Source organism: Saprolegnia parasitica (genome assembly GCF_000151545.1).
Source record: "Saprolegnia parasitica CBS 223.65 unplaced genomic scaffold supercont2.66, whole genome shotgun sequence".
Classification (NCBI taxonomy): Eukaryota; Oomycota; class Saprolegniomycetes; order Saprolegniales; family Saprolegniaceae; genus Saprolegnia; species Saprolegnia parasitica.
Genome location: NW_012156460.1, coordinates 101,768 through 121,833, shown reverse-complemented (window position 1 = coordinate 121,833; position 20,066 = coordinate 101,768). Strand labels below are relative to the sequence as shown.

The window sequence follows — 20,066 nt, the reverse complement described above, 5'->3', positions numbered from 1 at the left end:
TGGGCGAGCTCGACGGGTCTTTTTCTCGTGCTAGACGTAGGATGAGCAGTGTGCTTCACCACACAACGAACGAGCACTGAGTTTGCTTCGTATGAAGCTGTATTGAAGCCGTCGAAGACACCACGTTTGGCTTTGAATATGTCTATCAATTGAAAAACGCGTCAAAATAAATCGAAAAACGTGTCAAGATAAATTGAAAAAACGTGTCAAACTAATATGAAAATACAGTCATTCGATTGGCAGCCTGATTTCTTCCTATTTTGACCAATTGCGTGCCAGCACAGGAATTGCAACGCTGAGCCACACACAAGGGTACCGGTACATAAATTGAATAGGGTGTGTAACGGAATTTATTCTGGGCCGCGCGGCATTTTACATGCAGCAGACAAAACGCCACGAGGCGTTTGCAAAATTTGGACGAGGAAACTTATCCGGGGGCGCAACTTTACTGATGGAGACCATTCATTAAAGTTGCACCGTTCGATAAAGTTTCGAAAGCCATTCGTTTAAATATTTAGAGAAAAGTATCAAAGGCTGCGCTGGGAACCGCGCCACGTTGTCATGCCGACGTCGTCGATCGAGATGCCAACCGGTGTGGATGCCATAAGGAGACGCGCAAGTCCCTCACGGAGCGCCTTCACATGCGCTTCAAACAGATTTACTCCCCGGTCTTTGCCTTGGCGTTCCGCTGCGATCTGTACTACGACGCCTTGCGCGATGTGCACGAGCAGACCATATGCGAGCAGACCGATGACGGTGATCTTTTGGCTCTTGGTCAAGACGATTTTTTGAGCCAATGCCGCGAGGCGATCCAGCTTCTTTGCCGCTTCCGCCCAACGACGTGGCGAGCACGACGGCACTGTACGGCAAGTACGTGGCCATGGCGTCGGGCGGGACATGTGGCTTTGATACCCTCCGGCAATCGCAACCGTCGTTCATTTAGTCGCAAGCACTCCACCTCTATCGTGGCTTTGGGCGCCTCATGATGCAGGTATTCACGTGCCCAAAGCAAAAGCGTCTATTTATAAATATTATGTGGCGTTGTGACAACGCCACATAATATTTAGACCTGGATGAATATTAATAAATCAAACCTTACGCCGATACCTCTCCACGTCCTCTCCCTAACGACCCTCTCCCATGCTTCCTTACCTCCGAACCTCCTTACCTACTCCTCCTACGATCCCCACACTTCTCCCATCACACAAGGCCCTCAAGCACCTTATCCCCTTACCAACCCCTCTCCCACGAACCCCACTTACCAGGCGGCGTGCAGATTTCTGGTTATTATATATATATATATATATTATAATATATTCTTATTCGTGTGGTGTTGTGTGCAAAAAGCACTATGTCGTGTGCAAAACTATTTGCGTCGCGTAGACAAGGCGACAAAGGCTGTGTTGACCAAGTCGCGAGCTTCTTTGGGAGATGCGAAGGTCGAAATGCAGTCGGCCATTGCGTACAACCAGGCTCAGCGCATGCGCGAACTCAAGCAAGGAAGCGCCAACGCAGCCCGCAACTGCAAAGTGGGGTAAATGATCGCTGGACTTTTGAACTTGACTGTTGAAGAGCAAGAAGAAGCAACTTACGAGACGCTCGGCCGGCGACGCCAGCAGCATCGAGGAGCTCGAAGAGGATGGCAGCCCCGAGATTCTTCTCGAGTCTTTTGCCACGTACAATGGCGGAGACATTCCCGACCGCCTACTGTTAGGCGACCGCGATTCCGAGGACGATGACTCCTCCGACGAAGACTCTTCGTCTGACGAGGACTAAGACGAATAATACATGTACATAGTTGCTTGATGAAACACTGTTGTAGCGAAAACTACATGCGCCACTGCTGTTTCGGATATCAAAGACATAGAAAATGATATCGAATACTAGTAGAAAAGACGGTTTCAAAGAAATTCTTTATTTGATTCACTGAAAATCCATTCGAATGATTCTATAGTCTCCATCGGCGGGAATGCGCCATTTATATGGGGAATGCGCCATTTATATGGTAAAGTAGCAATTTATGGCGCAGCCGCATAAGAAAAGAGAGGGAAAAGATCCTAGATCCTATTTTATCATCGTTTTATTCCGGTGCGAGCGTGCGAAGCAGCAAGTGGCAATCCACGGACAACGTCGTCAAGTGAGCTGATTACGCAATCCTACCACTGGGGGCCATAAGTAGACAGCCCAATCACCTCCCTGGATTCTGCCTGCCGTCCAATGAGAATGCAGCGACCGCTGCCTTCGGGCGCGTTTTAATTGGACAAAAAGGGTCTAGTTTATCCCAAGCAGCCAATCGGCAGTGGTAGAAGGCGAGTAGGAACTTTGAGAAAATGGTTTGGTTTCAGTATGGTGAGGCCCCAACCATACAAAGATCGGATCATTTCTATTTTTGCTCCCAACCGTCGCAGCCTCAGATGCCGCCCGCTTCCGGCACGGCGCTGTCCTCGCCCCCAACGACATGAGCAGGCGTGTACTACGTCCCTCGCTCGCCTAGTCCTCCACGCGACGCTCGCCTCAACCAACGAGCTCTCGCCATGCTCTGCCCACGCGCCCAGCTCGTCCACAGCTCGTCCAGCTCATCGCGCCCTCACACAGCTCCCTCGTTTTCGACCCGCACGCCGAGCTCGCCAGGTCGTCAACTCGTCGGCGGCGCGCTCGACTCGACCCTATAGACCGCCGCCTCGTTCATCTTCGTGCCGCCTCGGTAGCCCGCGACACCACGCGCCGGCGTGCCTGCTCAAGGACCGCTGCGGGTCGCTGCTCACCGCGCCGGCTATTGCAGCCACAACGATGGCGGCAACGGCCCCTACTGCTCGGTTGTACGACATGCCACGCGGCGCGTCGACCCGACCGATGCGACGAAGCGTGTGCCAGGTGGGCACTCCGTACAAGTACGTTCAAGCAACAAAGGTTAAACCTCATGTATATGTATAATTGGCAACGTGGATGAATTGCATGTTTTGTGTACGCAGAGAACGCGCTTGTTAGTGCCATGCGAAGCAGCTCCGCGGTCGCGGCGACTGCAATCTGTTGTTGGCATTCGGCGCCCACAAAGCAACTGTCTGCGCAGTCCAGCGGCCTATGCGCGTCCATCATGCACAGTGCATGATGGACGTGTCGCCAAAGTGGCGGCCTTGGATCGCGATGGTTTCGTGGACCATGCAGTTGTATCTTGTCGCGTACGGTCGCGAGAGCGGACCAAAGAGCGTCGTAAAGCGAGGGTACACGGCGTTGGTCTTGGTCATCTGTGGCGTCACATTGACCATTTCGCGCTTGTGGCAAAGTACTGGTCGATGCAGCCGCGCACCTTGGTGATGGTCGGTGCTAATATCAATGCTCCACCACAGCATCGTTGATGGTTCGCGGAGTACCTTTGATGATCTGGATCCAGTCGACGCTGAACGACTGCCGGCGTCGCACACATGCGGATGCGGCTAATCGTCTCGTCGCTCACCTTGTAGATGGGAATGTAGTAGATGTGCTGTCGCTGAGAATGCCAAAGTCAACGGTCGTCGGCTGTTCGAATGCCACCTTGCAGTTCGTAAAGGTCCCTATGTATGACCTGGCCGCGGTCGAGGAACACGCGGCAGAGACCGTAGTACGCCATGCGCACCACGATGTAGTGGCGATCGCCGACCTCGAGCTTGAGCAGCGGCGAGTCAATGCGACCTTTCGGACAATGTCGTTTGGATAGCGCTGTCCAAATGTGGTGTAGGGTTGATGGATCGCAGGTTGAAGTTCGCTGCGCTTGCAAAAGGATGCAAACGCAGGAGCCGCGTCACAAGCTCCGTGATCGTTGTCTGAACGCACGCCCGTCCTATTCAGGGTACGTCTCACATTGAGACTGGTACCGCCGGCCTGTAGTTTGGAGATGGCGTCCGACTACGAAAACAGTCGCCTCCCGGCTCCAACTTGTCGAAGCTTGAACCTCCACCGACAGCAACCAGGATCTATCCCCTTTCCTTGCATCACGCTATTGTCCGGGCCACTTGGGATGGTGCACGCAGAGGGATGTCGATTTTACGAGAAAGGTTTTACACCGACGAAGGAACGCAAGTTAATGAAATTTGGTACACTTGTGGTTTTCGATATGAGCTATCGAACAGTGCTAAAAGTTTTCTGGTAATATTGTCTGTTATGGATTAATTCGCTTGTACACAATTTGAGCAGCTTAGTACCACCGAGACTACCCACATGGGTGACCACGCCCAAGTGTACCCATGTTTGGCCAATCTCCGCGTCGCCAGGAACAGATGATGGGTGGATCCTTGAAGCATTCGGCAGGTGGTATGTCCGCTAACCAATAAGATGCGTGCAATGGGGACAGCCACCGGCTCCCAAAAGGCCCTGAAAGTCAGGGGGATGACAATATGGCAGCAAAATTGCTTTTTCGCATGTCGAGCACGCCAAACGGTGTTTTGATTGGTTGAAAATGAGAACAATTCAGACCAATGAGCGGGAGATATTCCTAGGGCAAAGGGCGACGGACGTAGCTCAGGATAGAAGAACAACCCCTTCGATATAAGATCATATTCGGACAACCCTTTTGCGTACCTTGCGCATACGACCGTTTGGACGGTTTCAATATTTAAGGAAGCCTACTCCAAGGAAGAAAAACGTGTCATAGGCCAATATTTTCTTTTTGTCCAATCAGAAGTGAGTATGTTCAGAAGTGTTTTACGTCCGTATATTGTTTCTCTTAAAAGACAGTACCGTATATTGTATATCAAACGCGGCATAAATTAAATATGATTTATGTATGTCGTTTGTAAAATGCTGTCTGCAATTTTGTAAATAATACGGAATCGTTTCGTGCCAACACGGAAACCTTCCACGGGCGTCACCGATGTCCATCACGAAGCAGCAATGCGAAGAAACTCTTACGACGCGCGGCGAATCGAGACGTTGCGAGAACGCAGGAGTCACTGTGAAGATGTACCGTCCTCGCAGCATCTTCGCGTGCTGCAACTGCAGAGCCCGCATGACGAAGGAGGATGCAATTCAAGCCGCACGTACTGTCACCACGCCCCCAGTAGACGATCCGGGTTCACGAGCTGGTGCGTCAACGTCAGCTAAGGCGAAAAAGAAGAAAGCAATGGTAGACGGCGACGTCTTCCATCATTTTGTTGGCAGAATGGAAGCCGATCTCGAAAGCACGGTCCTAGACTACGACCCCGAGCGTGTGCGGTGGACGGCCATCTTCCTTGCGCACTTCGAGCTCAACGCCACTTCGTTCACCAAGGCCCAAAAGACGCACTGGCTGGTCATCTTCCTCGTTGACAACAAGCTGTACGAGCTTCTCACGAAGAGCTCGTGCGATTTCTATTCCAACGTCTACGTGCCGGAGCCTCATCCTCACGACCCAAGCCTTATCCTCACCAAAAACATCGACCCCGATCACGTCCTGAAGCGCTTTGCCACGCACATCTCGACGGGCTTTGCAGGATCGTTCAACCCAAAGCTTTGGCGAGAAGGCGAGAAGCCTGTCCTTCCGGATTGGTGGTACTCGTCTAAGCGCGACCACCAGAACGTCCCTGACGCCCGCCTCTTCTGGTCCGAAAAGGTCGAAGCTCGCTTGGCCCCAACGCATCCACATGAAGCAAACTTGGTACGCATTTGGCGCAACTTCTTTTCCGTGTTCGACGAGTCTGGGATCACGGACGATCAGCGCTTGGAGTACGTCGCTGCTTTCTTCGACTGGTTGGACCCAATTGTCCGCTCGGCGTTCTATGCGAGGCCCATGGGCCAACACTACCCGCTACCGATCGACATTAAGAAAAGGCACAGCGCCGACCAAGTGCAAGCAAATACCACCCCGATCCAATACAGCGATGCCGATTTGATCGATCTCGGCGAGGTCGCTGCTCGAGACGGCTACGACAGCGACGACAATCAACTCGCCGACATGGCCGCCTATACCAGTCAGGTATGGGCTTCGTTCGAGGACGAGGAGACTCCTCTGAGCTTATGTGCGGCTCTCCCGGCTGCATCTCTCCCGTCCGAGGAAGCGCCAGCGTCAATGGGGGGCACGCTTCCGACATGCCTCATCGAGGCCTTGTACCTCATGGGCGATGGCTTTCGCCAAAGATTGGCGTTTCTTCGGGGTCATGCGATCAACCAGACCTACGACGCGATGACGCCAGAAGACCAGCGAGTCCCCTACTCGAACGAGCGATTTGCGTCCTCGATGAATGTCGAGAGCACGTTCTCCTTGCTCAATGCGATCCAGAAGCGTGAAGGTCGCGGCTCAGTCGGGAAGCAACGAGTTGACGATGTTGTTATCGCCATGAAGAAGCTCCTACTTGTGCAACTCGAGGACTGCTGGACCAAACGAAAGAAGGACCACAACTACGACGAGCAAACGTACTACAAGAGTATCAAGGAGCTGTACCAGTGGGATCACCCCAACGTAGCAAGACCAGTGAAGCGGGGAAGAGCCACGACGGAGTCGAAGTCGGAGAATCTCGTCCGCGATGACCCGCAGGCGCGCGCCAACCCTCCAATACGACATTACTTCAAGGATATGACGAGCATCAAGCGACCCAAGGGCGTGGGCGAGGACCAAACATCGTAATTTATATAGACATCATCATTGATTTATTATCAATAACGCGCGGTTCGCCACCGTGTCTGCAGCGTCAACTGCACGAGGGTTGTTCTATGGAGAAGGCAAAAATAAAGAATGGTGCGGTCATAATTTGCATAATGGCGTAATTTGTGAGGTTTGAATCGCCGAGCGGGGAACACGTCAGCACAGACGACGAAGCTACAGGTTCGCAGTTCTTTCCGGTGCAAATGCACTGTGTCACTCATAGCATATACACCATACGAACCTCCGAAACCTTATATCGTTTTATGGAGGTACGGAGACATGATACGCAAATTTCACCGGATTGTCATCCCCCTGCCTGAAAGTGCACGCTACGATTGAAAGCGTTTATCTCTGTCGTATTAGCATATAGGCTCTATAAAAGAGTATATTATGAACAATCGAATCATTCTGTTTATCAGACACTTTTCAGATTAAGCATAGCTTTAGTCGTTGCCGAGTTATGGGGCTCCAACTGATGCACCATCCCAGGTGGCCCGTACAATAGTTGGTGATGGACACAAGGGACGATGACAACGGCGCGTGATAATAAGAGAATTTATGAGAGGACACGTGTCGAATCTATGTCGCAGCTTGAGCTGCGGTGAGCGGCGGGTGCGGCTGCAACGACGCCCGCTGCGCGCTGAGGCGGCTCGCGACCGACGAATTCCGCGCCGAGTTGGAGAAGAAGCCCCCGGCAAACGAATTGCTCGTGAGCTGGATCGTGCGCGTGCCAATGTAGTGGCCGCCGTTCTCGGCCGTCGGCGTCATGTAGCCGAGCGTGAGTGTGTGGCGGCTGCTGCCGGCCTCGCGGACCGACGGCACGTCGGGCAATGGCAGCACCGGATCGATCTGGAACGCCGTGTCGTTCGTAATCAAGACGATCTCGAGGTTCAACATCGTGGCAGCTGCGTAGAGCTCGGCGACGGTGGCCTGTTCGTCGATGCAGTCGCCAAACGTTTGGTACCGCGTCGTGAGCTCGTCGACCGGCGTCATGAGGAACGCACTGAGCGCGTCGACGTGCTCGAGCGCAAAGCGACTCAGCTCCGTGCGCATCTTGGCGGCAGCTGCCATGCGGCGCGGGGCTACGCCGTCCGCCGACCCGACGTTGACCATCGACATGGTGGCCGGGTACTCGAGAAAGCACTCCCATTTCATCGGGAAGAGCTCGTACACGAGGCAGTGGAGGAAGCACGACCCGTCCGGCGGCATGCCGACGCCTTGCAGCCCCGCGGCGCGAAGCTCGAGCTCCATCTTGCCGCGCTCCTTCTCGACGATCGGGTTCACGTGCGCGGGCACAGTCACGGCCGTCAACCTAGTCGACCTTTGTGTCAGAGATGTGTTGCAGTGGAGACGAGTGGCGTACTTTTCATTCGGGTCTTCGGGCACCTTGTGCAAACTGTCGTTGGCGCGGGCCGACTCGAGCGCTGCAATCAAAGGCGCGGCGCTGGTACCGCCGACCGACGACCGGGCCGAGGGCGGCGGGACAAAGCCCGCGGACGCGCCGGCGATGCTCTGGCGCTGCATGAAGCTCTGGTTGAACTGCTGCGGGTTGATGGGCACGAACGAGTCGTTTGCGCGGTTCATATCGGGCTTGAGCTGGTTCCCACCCAGAAAGCCTGTGCCTGACCAGCGGTAGTTGGCCGAGAGGCTCATCGAGGCTACGTTGGGTTTAGGGCGCTGGAACATGCCGCCGCCGGCCCTACCATCGGCAGAGCGCGGCTGTTCCGTGATGTTTTGGCCAAAGCCATTGACGTAGGCGACAAACGTTTTGAGCGACTGCGACTCGATCGACGTGACGTGGAACGCGACGACGTCGGGCGACTGCACCACAAGCTTCATGTACGCCTCGAGCTCGACGCGGCGCGCGTCCAGAAACGACGGCTGCAAGTGCGTGCGGAAGAACGTTCGGCGCCGATGCAGGGACGGGAACTTGATGCCCTTCATGTGGTTCGCATTGCGCTTCCGGAGCTGCTGGTCGAGCGACCGGAACATCGAGAAGGTCCGCCACACGCTCCATGTGCTCGTGCAGCGGGACCGCGTCCGCTCCGAGAAGAAGCTCACGCGCACGACCACTTGGTACTCGGCCTTGGTCGTGATGCGCACGTCTTCGACCGTCACGTCGCATGCATACGGCTTGGAAGCGTCGATCTCGTCGCTGTGCATGGCGTCTTGCGATAAATAAGCTCTGAGCAGCGGAAGCGTTTCCATCGAATCCGGCCCGTCTGATAGGCCATGCATACAAACATCCAGAGTCGAACGGCGAAGGTGCGAAAATCTCGGCTAAGTGCGCTATAGACACACGTTAAGTACGGGCTTATAGCGCACTTGATCGGACGAGGACGCCCAAAAAGACGTCAAACGTTCGAAAGCGCCGGACCGCCTCTCGGTATATCTCGCTATTTTAGCCAATCAGACGCGCCGCCGCGGCGATACTCACGGCCGTGACAGCGTGCCACGCCATGGCCATCGGCGGCGGCCGGCGCAAAGGCCGCGACGCAGTGTGACGCGGGCACTCTTTTGGCGGCCATGACGCGCCGTGCGTCCGAGGCTCCACGTGGCCGCGGCGAACGCGATCGCTGCGTGCGTGTGTAGAGGCGACAAGCGTGACTCGCACGCGTCACTCACAGAGCGACTAACGTCACGCATTTTCCACGGACCGGAAGCGACTATCCGGCGCTGCGACATCCACGAGGGCCGGCTGAAGAAAGAAGCGGCGGTGCAATCGTGGGGTCGACGACCTCGAGTAGCTGCCGCCGAGTAGCTGCTGCCGAGGACGTTCCGTCGTACAGTACTGGGTAGCACTAAGGATGTGGCTCGGCAGTGCAAGCGTCGGGTATCCAAGAAGCTGCAGTGCAAGCACCCAGCATGAGATTGCGACGACAGCGCTGGAGCATCGCACCAAGCACGCATCCCTTTGATAGCCAGAGAAGAGGCAGCACCACCACAGGCATGTCTCCTTGTGGAGCCGATAACTAAATCGTATTCGTCGTCGCACTATACAGCGGTGTGCCTCTAATCTAGGGCAGTGTCGACTTGCGGCAGCCATCTCTTGCTTTGCAGAATCATGATGGCTGGCAGAAGCACAAGTCAACCCCCCTTTAGTGTACCCTGCATGACTAGATCTTACTACTCTGCTCGACTCGGACACCCTTGTCGTATTCAGCAGCCATCGCAACAGTACCAGCCATGCTCGCTCGTCTTCTGGGCGCGTGTGTTGGGTTCCCTCGACGGTGCCGATCGGCACTTGCCCAACGTCGGCGACATAGATGCCACGTATGCCATGCTTCCCGAGGTGGGTCGCACACGATTGGCTAATAATGGGGGCGAAAGGCATCGGATTGGTGCAAAAGGATGCATGTCACGCGGTGATTGGTGCAAACGACCAAGATTTCGGCGGCTTGGTCGCCATTTCTCAAAATGGGTCGTCCAGCGCCGTCCAAGGGCGCTGCTTGGGGGAAGCACTACTTCATCCTTGGCAGCATCGCGCTCCTCGCGCTCTGCGGCTACCTCAATGCGACCTTCTACATCCAGAACCAGTCGACGTCGCAGCTGCGCCACCATAATGGCGGCTACCACAAGGCGACGTCCGAGATCCCGCACCTCGTCTTCACGTCGACGTGCGCCAAGCGCGACGTGGTCCGCGCCAAAGTGTTTGCCTTTACGCTCCGCGACGTTGGCTTTAAGGGCCAGGTCACGCATGTCCTGCACAACTGCGGGTCGCCCGAGTACCACGCGATCTCGGGCAAGGCCAACCCGTACAACGTCACGTACTTTCACTCAACCGCCGTCAAGGGCTCGACCGCCAAGGAGCTCAACCCGGCGGCGCTTCTCGCGTGGTAGGCCATTCGTATTCCTGCATACCGTGTGCTAAGGCAAACCCGTAGGCTCGACACGGTGACGTTGCCGCCCAACGAATTTGTCGCGATCTTTGAGGTCGACTCGATCTTCACACGGTCGCTCGACCTGCCGACGCTGCTGGCCGGCGCCAACACGATTGAGAACCCGACCGCTATCGCTCAGGTACGCTTAACGACATGTCTTCCGTCCCCCACATTGCACTTTGCAGGATGCGGCTTGGTACGACGCCGACGAGCCGGCCAAGATCATGCCCGTCGAGCTCCTCGAGAAGGCGGTGGGTCTTGCCTCCAAGGCGCTGCAGGTGGAGGACTGGCGCGACTTTGCCGTGCACGCGCCACTAGTGCTCCACGCCAAGCACATTGGCCCCGTCTTTGATCGCGTCGTCGCCATCGCGCCGCAGCTGGATACCAAGCACAAGCACTTGGCGTATGCGCTGGCGAGCGCCGAAGTCGACCTGCGCCACGGCGTCACGGGCAGTCTGCGTCTCTCGCGCTACAACTCGTTTGCGGAAAACTGGAACTTTGTCGACGTGACGCGGTACAACCCCGCGAACGCGACCATTTCGCCGTCGTCGCCGGTACCTCCTACTCTCTGTGGCTCTCATTGATAGTTACATCGCGTGTAGGAGTACCCGATCTACCCGTTCTCGCTGCGCACGGCGACGCTGAGCTTGCCGCTCTGGGCCGGCGGGAAGGCCTTCAACATGATTGACACGCTTGTGCCACTCGACTTTTTCGACTGCAACGCGTGGCTCCTCGAGCCGCTCCCACTCTCCATGTGGTATTATGCCCAGAACACGTTTGGGTGGGAAGGCCTCTCGACGATCCTCCGGACGCGCCACACGGTCGCCGTCGCGGCCGCCTACCGCGCGTACAACCGCGCCGCGCTCGACCACAAGCGCCGCAGCTGCAAGGCGGGCTTCAATGAGAACGCGCGGCTCTCGCTACTCCCCGAGAATCCCCTCACGTCGGCGGTCTCCAAGGCCGCGCACCTCAGCGGCAACGAACCGGCGACGGTCCGTTTTTCCATGTTTCGACTTGATAGATTGATACAACTGGATGTAGCCGACGCACCACGATGCGCTCCATTTTGTCTTTGCGTCGGGCTGCGCGGCGTCGGACCATGTGGCCGCCGACTTGCTCGCGCAGTCGTTTGCGCGCGTCCAGCAACCCGGCCAACTCACGCGCCTTGTTTCGGGCTGCACGACCGCAGAGCAAGTGGCGCAGGTACTACTTGGTAGTCGAGAAGTGCAGAGTGACACGTGACATTAGGTACGCACCCGCACGCCGCGCGCCATGACCGTGCACTTTATCCCGACGCCGATGACGACTGTCGACGCGCTCAACGACTGGCTCGCCAAGTCGAACGTGCCGCTGGCCGCCGACGCCACCATGGTGCTCCTCGCCTCGGACTTTGTGTTTTTGCGCGCGTTCCGGCCGGACGGGGACATTCCGATCGTCTCGACGCTGGCGTACGCCCCGTGCTTTCTGCATGTCTTGTGATCGTTTGCGTTAGGATGGACCCAGAAGAGCAAGACGAGACGCTTTTCGAGGTCATCAACGGCTTCAAGCAGGCCAAGCCCGTCTTCCTCAACACGGTGGGCGCCGCGACCGCGACCAAGCAGCTCGGCGGCTTTACCATCAAGGACAACATTGTGCTGGCGCAGAATTCGAACGCGCACTTGCAGCTCTCGGCTGCCGACGCCGCCGCGCTCTGCCCTACCTGCAAGGTCTCGGACCCTCTCGAGCAGCTCAACATTGGCTTTCCGTACGTCGTGACGATGAAGACGCTCAAGACGATCATCAACGACGCGGCCTCGCTCGCCGCCGCGTACATCAAGCGCCAGCCGGGCGCCGGCGGCGTTGCGTCAGCCGCGGGGCTGAGCCTTGCGCTCCGCAAGCACGACATTGACGTCTTGCGCCTCGACAATCTGCTCTTGGACGCCGCGTCGAGCGGCCCCGAGTGGCTCTTTGCGACCGCGCGCATCAAGGTCAACAGCTTTACGACCAAGCACAAGCTCGAGAACCCGTGCGCGGAGAAGCTTCTCGTGCCGGGGCCTGCGCCGTGGTTCCTCCGCGCCCAAGGGTTTGTGCACGAGCAGTGGCGATTCGACGCGACGCTCTTGCCCGACAATGTCTTTGCGTGCGACATGTGGCTGCTCAGCGAGCCCGGCGCCGAGGTGTGGGCGCAGGCGCTCGCGACCAAGGACGACGCTGTCATGCGCCACACGTACGGCATTTGCACGGGCATCAAGACGCTCAACGCGCTCCTGGAAGACGCAAGACGCGACGCGTGTCGCGCGGGCTACAACCGCAACAAGCAGCTCCAGCTCGTCTCGCCGCGCGGCGACGCCATTGTCCGTGTCGGCCACCAGTCGGCCGTCTAAGTCGCTACGAAGAACTACAGTAGTCTGGTAGTAGATGAGATCAGTAGAGGAGGTGCAACCGTTGCTGCGGCCGTACCAACGCCATTTGATTCATTGTTCCATTCCTCTATGCTCTGTTGTCCGATCCAACAGACGCCGTCGCTCGCGTTCTTTGAAGCAATGTCGGTGGCGCCTAGTCGGTCGAGACCTTGACGAAGCGCCGCGCTCGCCGAAGACGCAGTTCGTAGACGTGCAAGATGGCGTACATGGCGAGCGGAAGCATCGTGAGGGCGACGGCGACAGTCACGACCTACGCGTCCATGTTGCACTACAATATGATGGACGCAGTTGGTCGTACGGTTTTGTACTCGTCGGGCACTTCAACCTGCAGGTAGTAGATGCCAACACCAATCCCAGCCCAGAAGAGGAGCACGAGCACAAGGTCGAAAAAGTCGGACGTGTAGAAGCGCCGCACCCACGGCACGTGCGGCTCGGGCGTCGCGACCATCTCCATGCGGTAGCGTCCGCGGGGCAGCGTCGCCGGCCGTGCTGCCTTGGTCGTCGTCGTCGACTTGTTCGGTTTCTTCGACCAGAAACGACCCACGCGCCGCGCCTTGGTCGGCGCCGGTGCGCGCAGTACGTCGACGTCTAGAATGTCGGCCTCGTTGTCTGACTCGGTGTAGCTCGCTTCGTCGATCCAATCGTCGCCTTCGACGTCGGTCTGCGCCGGAGCCGTCGCCATCTTTGCGAAAGGTCACGTTTGAAACGGCGTGAGGTCGACTTCGTCGGTAGCCATTGGCGCCGGAGCTGCGTCTGTGGCTGCGTCAGTGGCTGTGTCCGTGGCCGTCGGCGCGGCGCGACGCCGTCATCGGTGTGATTACACGTCTTCGTCGCCCAGGATCTCCGTCATGTAGACAAACCCAAGCGTGCTGGCGCGCATTTCAGCCAATCATATGTACATGAGTGGCAGGCGCGCATGTGATTGGTTATATCTCGCTGCCCGGTTTCGGGCCAATCGCAGACGGTCATTGTGGAAAAGCCAACGCGTGACAAAGAACCTTCCAAGATGCACTCGTCGCTGGACCGCCCGCACCCCGAGTGCCAAGAGGTAGTCGCATCCGATCGTACTTGGGCCTCGCGAAGCCTCATGGACGCTGCTAGATTGTCGATGCGCTGCGCATCTGCCACGAAGAGAACCCGTTGCTCAAGTTTGGCGGCGCCTGCAACGACATCAAGGCCGCCTTGAACCAGTGCTTCGCCAAGGAGACCCACCATCGCCGCAAGATCAACCTCGAGAAGGCGCGCAAGTTCAACAAGATCTACGAGGAAGACAAGGACGAGCGCCGGAAGGCGTCGTCGTCGGCCTAAACGCCCGCGACCCCATTAGAGTTTATAGGATCAACCCGTGACGTTGTTTGCTTGACAGGCTTCTCTGCCAGCAATGTGCTACGATCGGAGTTGCTCGCTGCGATATCAATCGGCCACGCAAGGACTTGGACAGCAGCCACGCGGTAGGGTCGAGCCTTTGGCTGGCACACACAAAGAGCGTCCACCAGATCCGCACCAGCACAGAGGAGCAAATAGCAGCGACCTGCTGCCCAACCAGCCTGCCAATGCAACTGCGCTACCATAAAATGTCAAGCCCGTCGGCGCTGGACCTTTCTTTGGCTGAGTGCGTCAAAGGTTACGCTGCAGTCGCTGCATACCCGTACGTGATTCCGAAGGCTTCGTTCGAAGCCGCCATGATCGCTCCAGCCTGCGACATCTAACACGTTCTAACACGACTCCAAGCCGTGACGCGTTATAACTACACCTATGTGGGACCAATCGGAAGCCCCGGTTTCCGGTGACCGTATCTTCGGTCGGTCGAGGCGGCGACATGCCACAAGTCCACGTCTTGGGCGAGATCGTCGGCGGCGCGCAGTACGATCGCCAGAGCTTGTACTGCATATGGCGGCTCGTCAAGGATGACCATTACTGGAGCGTCGTCCGTGGTGAGGACAAGGGCCAGACTCAGCTGGCGAGCACGGAGGCGGCACAGGTACCTACTTAGCTCGTCTTCCATCGAGGTCTCATAGAGCCCTCTAGCTTGGCGCGTGCGGCGTCGAGATGCTATGGGCGCACCCGATCGACATTCATCTGGCGACATCGTCGATCGCGGGCTGGCCACAGATTGCTGTCGAAGTCTGGCACATTGATGCGCACGACCGCAAGGAGCTATGTATGCGTCACCTGACGTACAATGTAGCCTCAGGCTGCTCACACTAGGCGGCTATGGCACATGCCGCGTGCCCACGACGACGGGCTGCATCACGGTCGAATGTCCGACGTGGCGACCCATCGGCAATGCGAGCTCCATCACCGATCGTCTTTGCACCATGTTCTTTGGCGCACCCCGCCTCGTGGACCCATCGATCGTGCACATGGGTGGCTCGAGTCGCTACGATCTCTGCACCGAGACGACAGGCTACGTTGTGATCGAATTCCAGGTGCTTCTGAGCGGCTGGACGAGGCAGACAACGTTTGGAGCTTTCTCAACCACGTAACTTTAATCGCTCACGACTTGAATGGATCGAGAGATATGCTAGCGATGGCCAAATCGTGGATCACTGCGCCACTAATGCACAAACCAGCATGAGACCTGAGCCTTGACAGAAACGACGTACGGTGCTGGGCGCAGAAGGCTTGGAGCTGAGGCACAGCGCGGGCAGAGAGCGTCGGAAATACGTACGTGATCATGCAGTAGACGGGCACCTTCTTCTCGACCTTGCAAAGCGCAATGCCTTCGCCTTCCTCCTTGGCCGGGTCGCCTTTGCGGCCATAGATAAGCGGTGGGTGGAAGCGATGGACGTCATATTGCTCGTTGAGCAAGACAATGCCCGTGCCCATCGTCGTGTCGCGATCGTCGTAGAGACGCAAGTACGCGCTATGCAGAACATGAGCCATCGCCTGCCGTGGCATGCCCCAGCTACCTGATCTCGCCATCGAGCGGCTTCACGGTACCAGCGATAAAGTTGCCTTCGTGGTCGAAGACGATCGCCTTCGTCCACTCCTTCTGCGCCTTCATGGCGTCGACGAGGCCGGCCGCTACATCGGTCTCGGGCGGGACTGCTGCCATCTTGGGGTCCAAAATGAAAACACGTGAAACGCCCATTGGCCAAAATAAAAGCGTCAAAGTGGCGAAATTGCCGGTCTTTTGCAGGATTCCCGGAAAATAACGCACAAGTGACAAGGTGCCAAGAAGAGCGCTGGCGAAGCCGACCGCCCGAGGCGATGGGTGCGTTCTTCCTCGTCGCCGACCGTGTTGCACATAGAAGCGCATGGCTATTGGTGCTGCCGGTGATCTGCAGCGATATATATGGCTAGCGTGAGGCTTCCAGCAGTGGCGCTGCATCTTGCACGCCACCGTCTTCGCTCATTGTCGTCGGTAGCACTGGGATGAGGCGATGTCGACGCAGACCATTGCCGTCAAGAACAGGTAGCGCGGTTCTCGGAGGAAGGGCGTATGAGTAGGCGATGGTGAAGGGACATCTTTAGACGCAGCTTGGCGTCGCAGCGCATGACGGTGGACAGGCAGACGCAAGCGTATATTCATGCAACAACAATCGGATAGCTTACATTGATCAGAGAGTTACTACAGCGCAAATCGTGGCTGGCTGTCTCTGTTCGACGAGAGCTTTAATCACGCTTGATGGTGTAGCAGGCAGCGCCAATGCCAACGACGCCGGCGGCGGCCAAAAGGCCCTGGCTCGACTGCGCGGCCTGGGGCACGGTGAGCATCTCAGGGTTCTGGCTCCAGACCTATAAACGTCATCAGCTATGAATGAACACGACAAGATTTCGTACGGCGCCGCGGATCGCGTTGAGCGAGTGGTACGTCACGGGGAAGGCGACGCAGAACTTGGAGAGGGGCGCGAAGAACGGGATGATGTCCTGGGCGGCGTAGATCAAGGCCGGGACGTCAGCGCCGACGAGCGAGACAAAGGCCGCCGAGGCGAAGCCGCCGGTCAAGGCGACGCCGGTCGCGCGGTTGGTGATGGACGCGATGGCCGTGACCGGGAACGCGTAGATCTCGACGTGCGGCGAGACGGGGCGGCCGAGCTTCGCCTGGCGCTCCGTGTAGGAGACCAAGCGGACGTGGGCCGGCGCCTGCGTCTTGACGGCCTTGGCCAGCTGCTTGGTGGTTTGGAGCATCATTTTCGTCTACGTCGCCTCTTTCTGTCTTCCCCAGACGCTGTGGAACTCCGACGAATGTTTCGGGTATCCGGATACCGATCGTCCGGATACGCGTCGTCAGTGGTGGAAACCCCCGTACATGCGTGTGTGCGTCACGCTAACACGATTTCCATGACCTTCTTCGCAAATGGTGTGCGCCTGGCGACCCCCGAAGCGCGTCCAAGCGTAGGGAGCGGTTCCTTGCAAGCATCATGAAGGGCTGCGGCAGCATGATTACAGGCCTAAATATCTTCCCAAGCCGAGGCGTCACAACCACCCACCTACACTGTTGCTGAAGGACCTGTTGACGGCAAGGTCAAGCCCGCAAAAGAATGTTGGTGCGTAGCTCGCAAATCAATGCACGCGCCCAATGTCCCCCCGACGAAAACTAGGAGTACCGGCAGAAGGCCGCTCCCTGGGGAAGACTGACTTGATAAGATGCATTGGAGACTCCACGTTTCGGTGCCAGCGTCTCTTGTCACTGGAGAGAGAGCTTGAGATTATAAGGTGTTGTCCCGTGCCTCCAATACGGCAGCATGCATTCTTGTCACCGTGGTTGTGGATCGTTTGCACTCGTGTTTAGGTCACTCGAGATGTGAGCCTTGTGGAAAAGGTGCTGAGCGCGAACCGAAGAATTTTGCTACCAGAGTTCGGATGGTCGCAATTACACTTGCCAACGCTATTGAGGTAGATGTATTCGTGCGCTCCTCTGCGTACACTTGTGGCAGCGAGCGCATCCACTGAAGGCCCAGTGCGACCAGTATACTAGGCTGGTGGTGTGCTTCGAACAAAGATGCCAAGAGTACCTCGGATTGGCATCGTGTCTTCATATCGAGCTCTTCCTTGTCAACCACATCTTTGCGTACGTAGAGACTAGCTACCGGTAGATAGCTGAACGGATTTACCAACAGCTCCCGGGCCGTAACGGCGCATACGAGGCTTGTCGAGCTCACCAGACATCGCCTGAGACGCTTGCGTTCGCTATTGAAGTGCATGACGACTCGCTCCGTTCGGTCCCTCCAGTCCTTCCAAGCATCGTGCTTTCGGCCAAACACCCTACGACTACAGTGGCGTCGACTGCAAGTCGTGATGCAGGACGATAAAATGCGTGAGCTTGTAGCACAGAATGGAATCAATTCAGCCGCCATACTGTGGTTGCCTTGGGTATGAAAGTCCTGGCTATAGTACGAGAACGTGGCGTACGTACCTCTCCAATGACGCGCCGTTCCATTTGGATTCGAATGTGCAGCAGCAGCGATGGGTGTGGTCGTCTTTAACACAGACTCTGTGCTTTTGAGATTTGTTTGGGTTAGTTTACACACCGCCGACAAAGTCGTGTTGTCGCCACGCTTCGTAGCTAATGATAGACACCGAGTTGGCCAGGTTCATGCTCCGCGCGCCCGCCATCATCGGAATCCGAATCCGGTGCTCGGCAGGGATGTTGTTGCGGATGTCGTCCGGAAGCCCCGTCGTCTCAGAGCCAAAAAGCAGGACATCGCCGGGCTGGTACGCAATGTCCGTGTACGGCCGGCTGCCTTTGGTCGTACAAGCTAAGAGGCGGTGTCCGGCCACGGCGGCGCTAAACGCTTCAAAGTCCTTGTGCCGCCGAACAGTCGCCATGTCGTGGTAGTCGAGACCCGCGCGCCGCACGCTCTTCTCGTCGAGGCTAAAGCCGAACGGTTCAATGAGGTGCAAGATGCAGCCGTTGTTGGCCGCGAGTCGGATGATGTTGCCGCAGTTGGGCGGAATCCGCGGCTGGAAGAGCGCGAGCTGGAACATCGCGGCCGACACCACTCGAAGCAAAAGTGCACTCGTCGCCCATTGGTGGTCAAAGGACCAATCACAAGTCCGTATTTGATTTCGGCAACCTCAATCGACGTCGGTCGCGTTCGAGGCCGCCGCGACGACCTAGGAACTCTTATACCTTTTGCTCTAGAGTGCCTATTACGTAATTGATTACATTGCGATTTACTTGTGCTGATTGAGCAGCCGCTTGAGGCCCGCGGGGTCGGCGCCCGTCATCGTATCGATCTTCTTGCCGTTGCGATAGAACTGGAACGTCGGCATTGCACGGATACCGACGGCCGCCGACAGCTCGTCGCTCTCGTCGACGTCGACTTCGATGAACGCTGCTTCCGAGAGGTCTTTGGCAAAGTCGCGGAAGATGGGCTTGATGTACTGGCACGGCGGGCACCACACGGCGCTAAAGTCGACAACGACCAAGCGGTCCTTGTACTTGTCGAGGGTGATTTCGGTGCGGAAGGCGGCTTCGGAAGGAAAATGCAGTTCTTGGACCGACGACATGGTTGGGATGGTGAAATTGAAAAATGAGGTGTGTGGGACTCGTCGTGGATTACAACAGGAATCGCTAACGTTGTGCACAGAGCGGGACCATGAAGTTGGGAACCATGCGTCACACGTTCGCGAGACTTCAGAAAAGGTCTAATTCGAGCCCTGCGAGTGGGCTGCCGTAGACTGGAGTGATCAAAAGCGACGTGGTCTGGTGTTGCACACGAGCTCTGGACTTCGTGCGAACCGTTCGAAGATTTTACAAGCCCTCAAAATGGACTTTGATTGGCTGGCCCATTGTGTCTGCGACTCCAGATTGGAGTTCATTGGAATGCGTGTCACATGGTAAAGACGTATTTGACTTGTGTACAAGATGACAAGTTCCGATTCGTAACATCTTGCGTCGATAAAACGGTCACACGACGAGTCCCACACACCTCATTTTTCAATTTCACCATCCCAACTATGCCGTCGGTCCAAGAACTGCATTTTCCTTCCGAAGCCGCCTTCCGCACCGAAATCACCCTCGACAAGTACAAGGACCGCTTGGTCGTTGTCGACTTTAGCGCCGTGTGGTGCCCGCCGTGCCAGTACATCAAGCCCATCTTCCGCGACTTTGCCAACGACCTCTCGGAAGCAGCGTTCATCGAAGTCGACGTCGACGAGAGCGACGAGCTGTCGGCGGCCGTCGGTATCCGTGCAATGCCGACGTTCCAGTTCTATCGCAACGGCAAGAAGATCGATACG

The 20,066-nt window shown here is 56.9% G+C and overlaps 11 protein-coding genes across 11 annotated transcripts; 5 read left to right on the top strand and 6 right to left on the bottom strand.

The window, feature by feature from the left end:
* Nucleotides 1-1,445: 1,445 nt before the first annotated feature.
* Nucleotides 1,446-1,776, top strand: SPRG_11509 (hypothetical protein; the record flags this gene model as incomplete). Its single annotated transcript, XM_012350514.1, has 2 exons — nt 1,446-1,534; nt 1,575-1,776. The coding sequence occupies 2 exons, from the start codon at nt 1,446-1,448 to the stop codon at nt 1,774-1,776; spliced, it is 291 nt and encodes a 96-aa protein (XP_012205904.1).
* A 3,358-nt stretch (nt 1,777-5,134) lies between these two features.
* SPRG_11508 (hypothetical protein) lies at nt 5,135-6,612 on the top strand (the record flags this gene model as incomplete). Its single annotated transcript, XM_012350513.1, has 1 exon — nt 5,135-6,612. One exon carries the CDS (start codon nt 5,135-5,137, stop codon nt 6,572-6,574), a length of 1,440 nt encoding a protein of 479 aa, XP_012205903.1. The 3' UTR covers nt 6,575-6,612.
* Nucleotides 6,613-7,171: 559 nt separating this feature from the next.
* SPRG_11507 (hypothetical protein) lies at nt 7,172-8,767 on the bottom strand (the record flags this gene model as incomplete). Its single annotated transcript, XM_012350512.1, has 2 exons — nt 7,956-8,767; nt 7,172-7,904 (listed from the first exon to the last, which is right to left on the bottom strand). The coding sequence occupies exons 1-2, from the start codon at nt 8,753-8,755 to the stop codon at nt 7,172-7,174; spliced, it is 1,533 nt and encodes a 510-aa protein (XP_012205902.1). The 5' UTR covers nt 8,756-8,767.
* A 1,234-nt stretch (nt 8,768-10,001) lies between these two features.
* Nucleotides 10,002-12,937, top strand: SPRG_11506 (hypothetical protein). The gene is made up of 7 exons (XM_012350511.1): nt 10,002-10,428; nt 10,477-10,612; nt 10,659-11,027; nt 11,076-11,465; nt 11,515-11,676; nt 11,722-11,921; nt 11,966-12,937. The coding sequence occupies exons 1-7, from the start codon at nt 10,010-10,012 to the stop codon at nt 12,834-12,836; spliced, it is 2,547 nt and encodes an 848-aa protein (XP_012205901.1). The 5' UTR covers nt 10,002-10,009; the 3' UTR covers nt 12,837-12,937.
* Nucleotides 12,884-13,578, bottom strand: SPRG_11505 (hypothetical protein). Its single transcript, XM_012350510.1, has 2 exons — nt 13,174-13,578; nt 12,884-13,125 (listed from the first exon to the last, which is right to left on the bottom strand). The coding sequence occupies exons 1-2, from the start codon at nt 13,555-13,557 to the stop codon at nt 13,009-13,011; spliced, it is 501 nt and encodes a 166-aa protein (XP_012205900.1). The 5' UTR covers nt 13,558-13,578; the 3' UTR covers nt 12,884-13,008.
* A 245-nt stretch (nt 13,579-13,823) lies between these two features.
* On the top strand, nt 13,824-14,258 carry SPRG_11504 (hypothetical protein). The gene is made up of 2 exons (XM_012350509.1): nt 13,824-13,923; nt 13,977-14,258. Exons 1-2 carry the CDS (start codon nt 13,882-13,884, stop codon nt 14,181-14,183), a joined length of 249 nt encoding a protein of 82 aa, XP_012205899.1. The 5' UTR covers nt 13,824-13,881; the 3' UTR covers nt 14,184-14,258.
* A 403-nt stretch (nt 14,259-14,661) lies between these two features.
* On the top strand, nt 14,662-15,374 carry SPRG_11503 (hypothetical protein). Its single transcript, XM_012350508.1, has 3 exons — nt 14,662-14,856; nt 14,904-15,036; nt 15,084-15,374. Exons 1-3 carry the CDS (start codon nt 14,695-14,697, stop codon nt 15,359-15,361), a joined length of 573 nt encoding a protein of 190 aa, XP_012205898.1. The 5' UTR covers nt 14,662-14,694; the 3' UTR covers nt 15,362-15,374.
* On the bottom strand, nt 15,326-15,964 carry SPRG_11502 (hypothetical protein). Its single transcript, XM_012350507.1, has 3 exons — nt 15,788-15,964; nt 15,482-15,741; nt 15,326-15,432 (listed from the first exon to the last, which is right to left on the bottom strand). The coding sequence occupies exons 1-3, from the start codon at nt 15,931-15,933 to the stop codon at nt 15,422-15,424; spliced, it is 417 nt and encodes a 138-aa protein (XP_012205897.1). The 5' UTR covers nt 15,934-15,964; the 3' UTR covers nt 15,326-15,421.
* Nucleotides 15,965-16,409: 445 nt separating this feature from the next.
* Nucleotides 16,410-17,073, bottom strand: SPRG_11501 (hypothetical protein). The gene is made up of 2 exons (XM_012350506.1): nt 16,662-17,073; nt 16,410-16,616 (listed from the first exon to the last, which is right to left on the bottom strand). Exons 1-2 carry the CDS (start codon nt 17,010-17,012, stop codon nt 16,494-16,496), a joined length of 474 nt encoding a protein of 157 aa, XP_012205896.1. The 5' UTR covers nt 17,013-17,073; the 3' UTR covers nt 16,410-16,493.
* A 1,230-nt stretch (nt 17,074-18,303) lies between these two features.
* On the bottom strand, nt 18,304-18,849 carry SPRG_11500 (hypothetical protein). Its single transcript, XM_012350505.1, has one exon. It carries the CDS (start codon nt 18,807-18,809, stop codon nt 18,345-18,347), a length of 465 nt encoding a protein of 154 aa, XP_012205895.1. The 5' UTR covers nt 18,810-18,849; the 3' UTR covers nt 18,304-18,344.
* A 131-nt stretch (nt 18,850-18,980) lies between these two features.
* On the bottom strand, nt 18,981-19,334 carry SPRG_11499 (hypothetical protein; the record flags this gene model as incomplete). Its single annotated transcript, XM_012350504.1, has 1 exon — nt 18,981-19,334. The coding sequence occupies one exon, from the start codon at nt 19,332-19,334 to the stop codon at nt 18,999-19,001; it is 336 nt and encodes a 111-aa protein (XP_012205894.1). The 3' UTR covers nt 18,981-18,998.
* Nucleotides 19,335-20,066: the final 732 nt, after the last annotated feature.

Excerpts from the sequence above, each read along its gene's own strand:
- SPRG_11506 (XM_012350511.1), top strand. The coding sequence starts at position 10,010 with ATGGGTCGTCCAGCGCCGTCCAAGGGCGCTGCTTGGGGGAAGCACTAC. Across the intron at positions 11,028-11,075 it reads CCATTTCGCCGTCGTCGCCG|GAGTACCCGATCTACCCGTT; the intron begins GTACCTCCTACT and ends CATCGCGTGTAG. Across the intron at positions 11,466-11,514 it reads GCGGCAACGAACCGGCGACG|CCGACGCACCACGATGCGCT; the intron begins GTCCGTTTTTCC and ends AACTGGATGTAG.
- SPRG_11505 (XM_012350510.1), bottom strand. The coding sequence starts at position 13,557 with ATGGCGACGGCTCCGGCGCAGACCGACGTCGAAGGCGACGATTGGATC. Across the intron at positions 13,126-13,173 it reads TGCCCGACGAGTACAAAACC|GTCGTGACTGTCGCCGTCGC; the intron begins GTACGACCAACT and ends ATGGACGCGTAG.
- SPRG_11504 (XM_012350509.1), top strand. The coding sequence starts at position 13,882 with ATGCACTCGTCGCTGGACCGCCCGCACCCCGAGTGCCAAGAG. Across the intron at positions 13,924-13,976 it reads CGCACCCCGAGTGCCAAGAG|ATTGTCGATGCGCTGCGCAT; the intron begins GTAGTCGCATCC and ends GGACGCTGCTAG.
- SPRG_11503 (XM_012350508.1), top strand. The coding sequence starts at position 14,695 with ATGCCACAAGTCCACGTCTTGGGCGAGATCGTCGGCGGCGCGCAGTAC. Across the intron at positions 14,857-14,903 it reads CGAGCACGGAGGCGGCACAG|CTTGGCGCGTGCGGCGTCGA; the intron begins GTACCTACTTAG and ends AGAGCCCTCTAG. Across the intron at positions 15,037-15,083 it reads GCACGACCGCAAGGAGCTAT|GCGGCTATGGCACATGCCGC; the intron begins GTATGCGTCACC and ends TGCTCACACTAG.
- SPRG_11502 (XM_012350507.1), bottom strand. The coding sequence starts at position 15,933 with ATGGCAGCAGTCCCGCCCGAGACCGATGTAGCGGCCGGCCTCGTCGAC. Across the intron at positions 15,742-15,787 it reads CCGCTCGATGGCGAGATCAG|CGCGTACTTGCGTCTCTACG; the intron begins GTAGCTGGGGCA and ends TGTTCTGCATAG.
- SPRG_11501 (XM_012350506.1), bottom strand. The coding sequence starts at position 17,012 with ATGATGCTCCAAACCACCAAGCAGCTGGCCAAGGCCGTCAAGACGCAG. Across the intron at positions 16,617-16,661 it reads TCAACGCGATCCGCGGCGCC|GTCTGGAGCCAGAACCCTGA; the intron begins GTACGAAATCTT and ends TGACGTTTATAG.
- SPRG_11500 (XM_012350505.1), bottom strand. The coding sequence starts at position 18,809 with ATGTTCCAGCTCGCGCTCTTCCAGCCGCGGATTCCGCCCAACTGCGGC.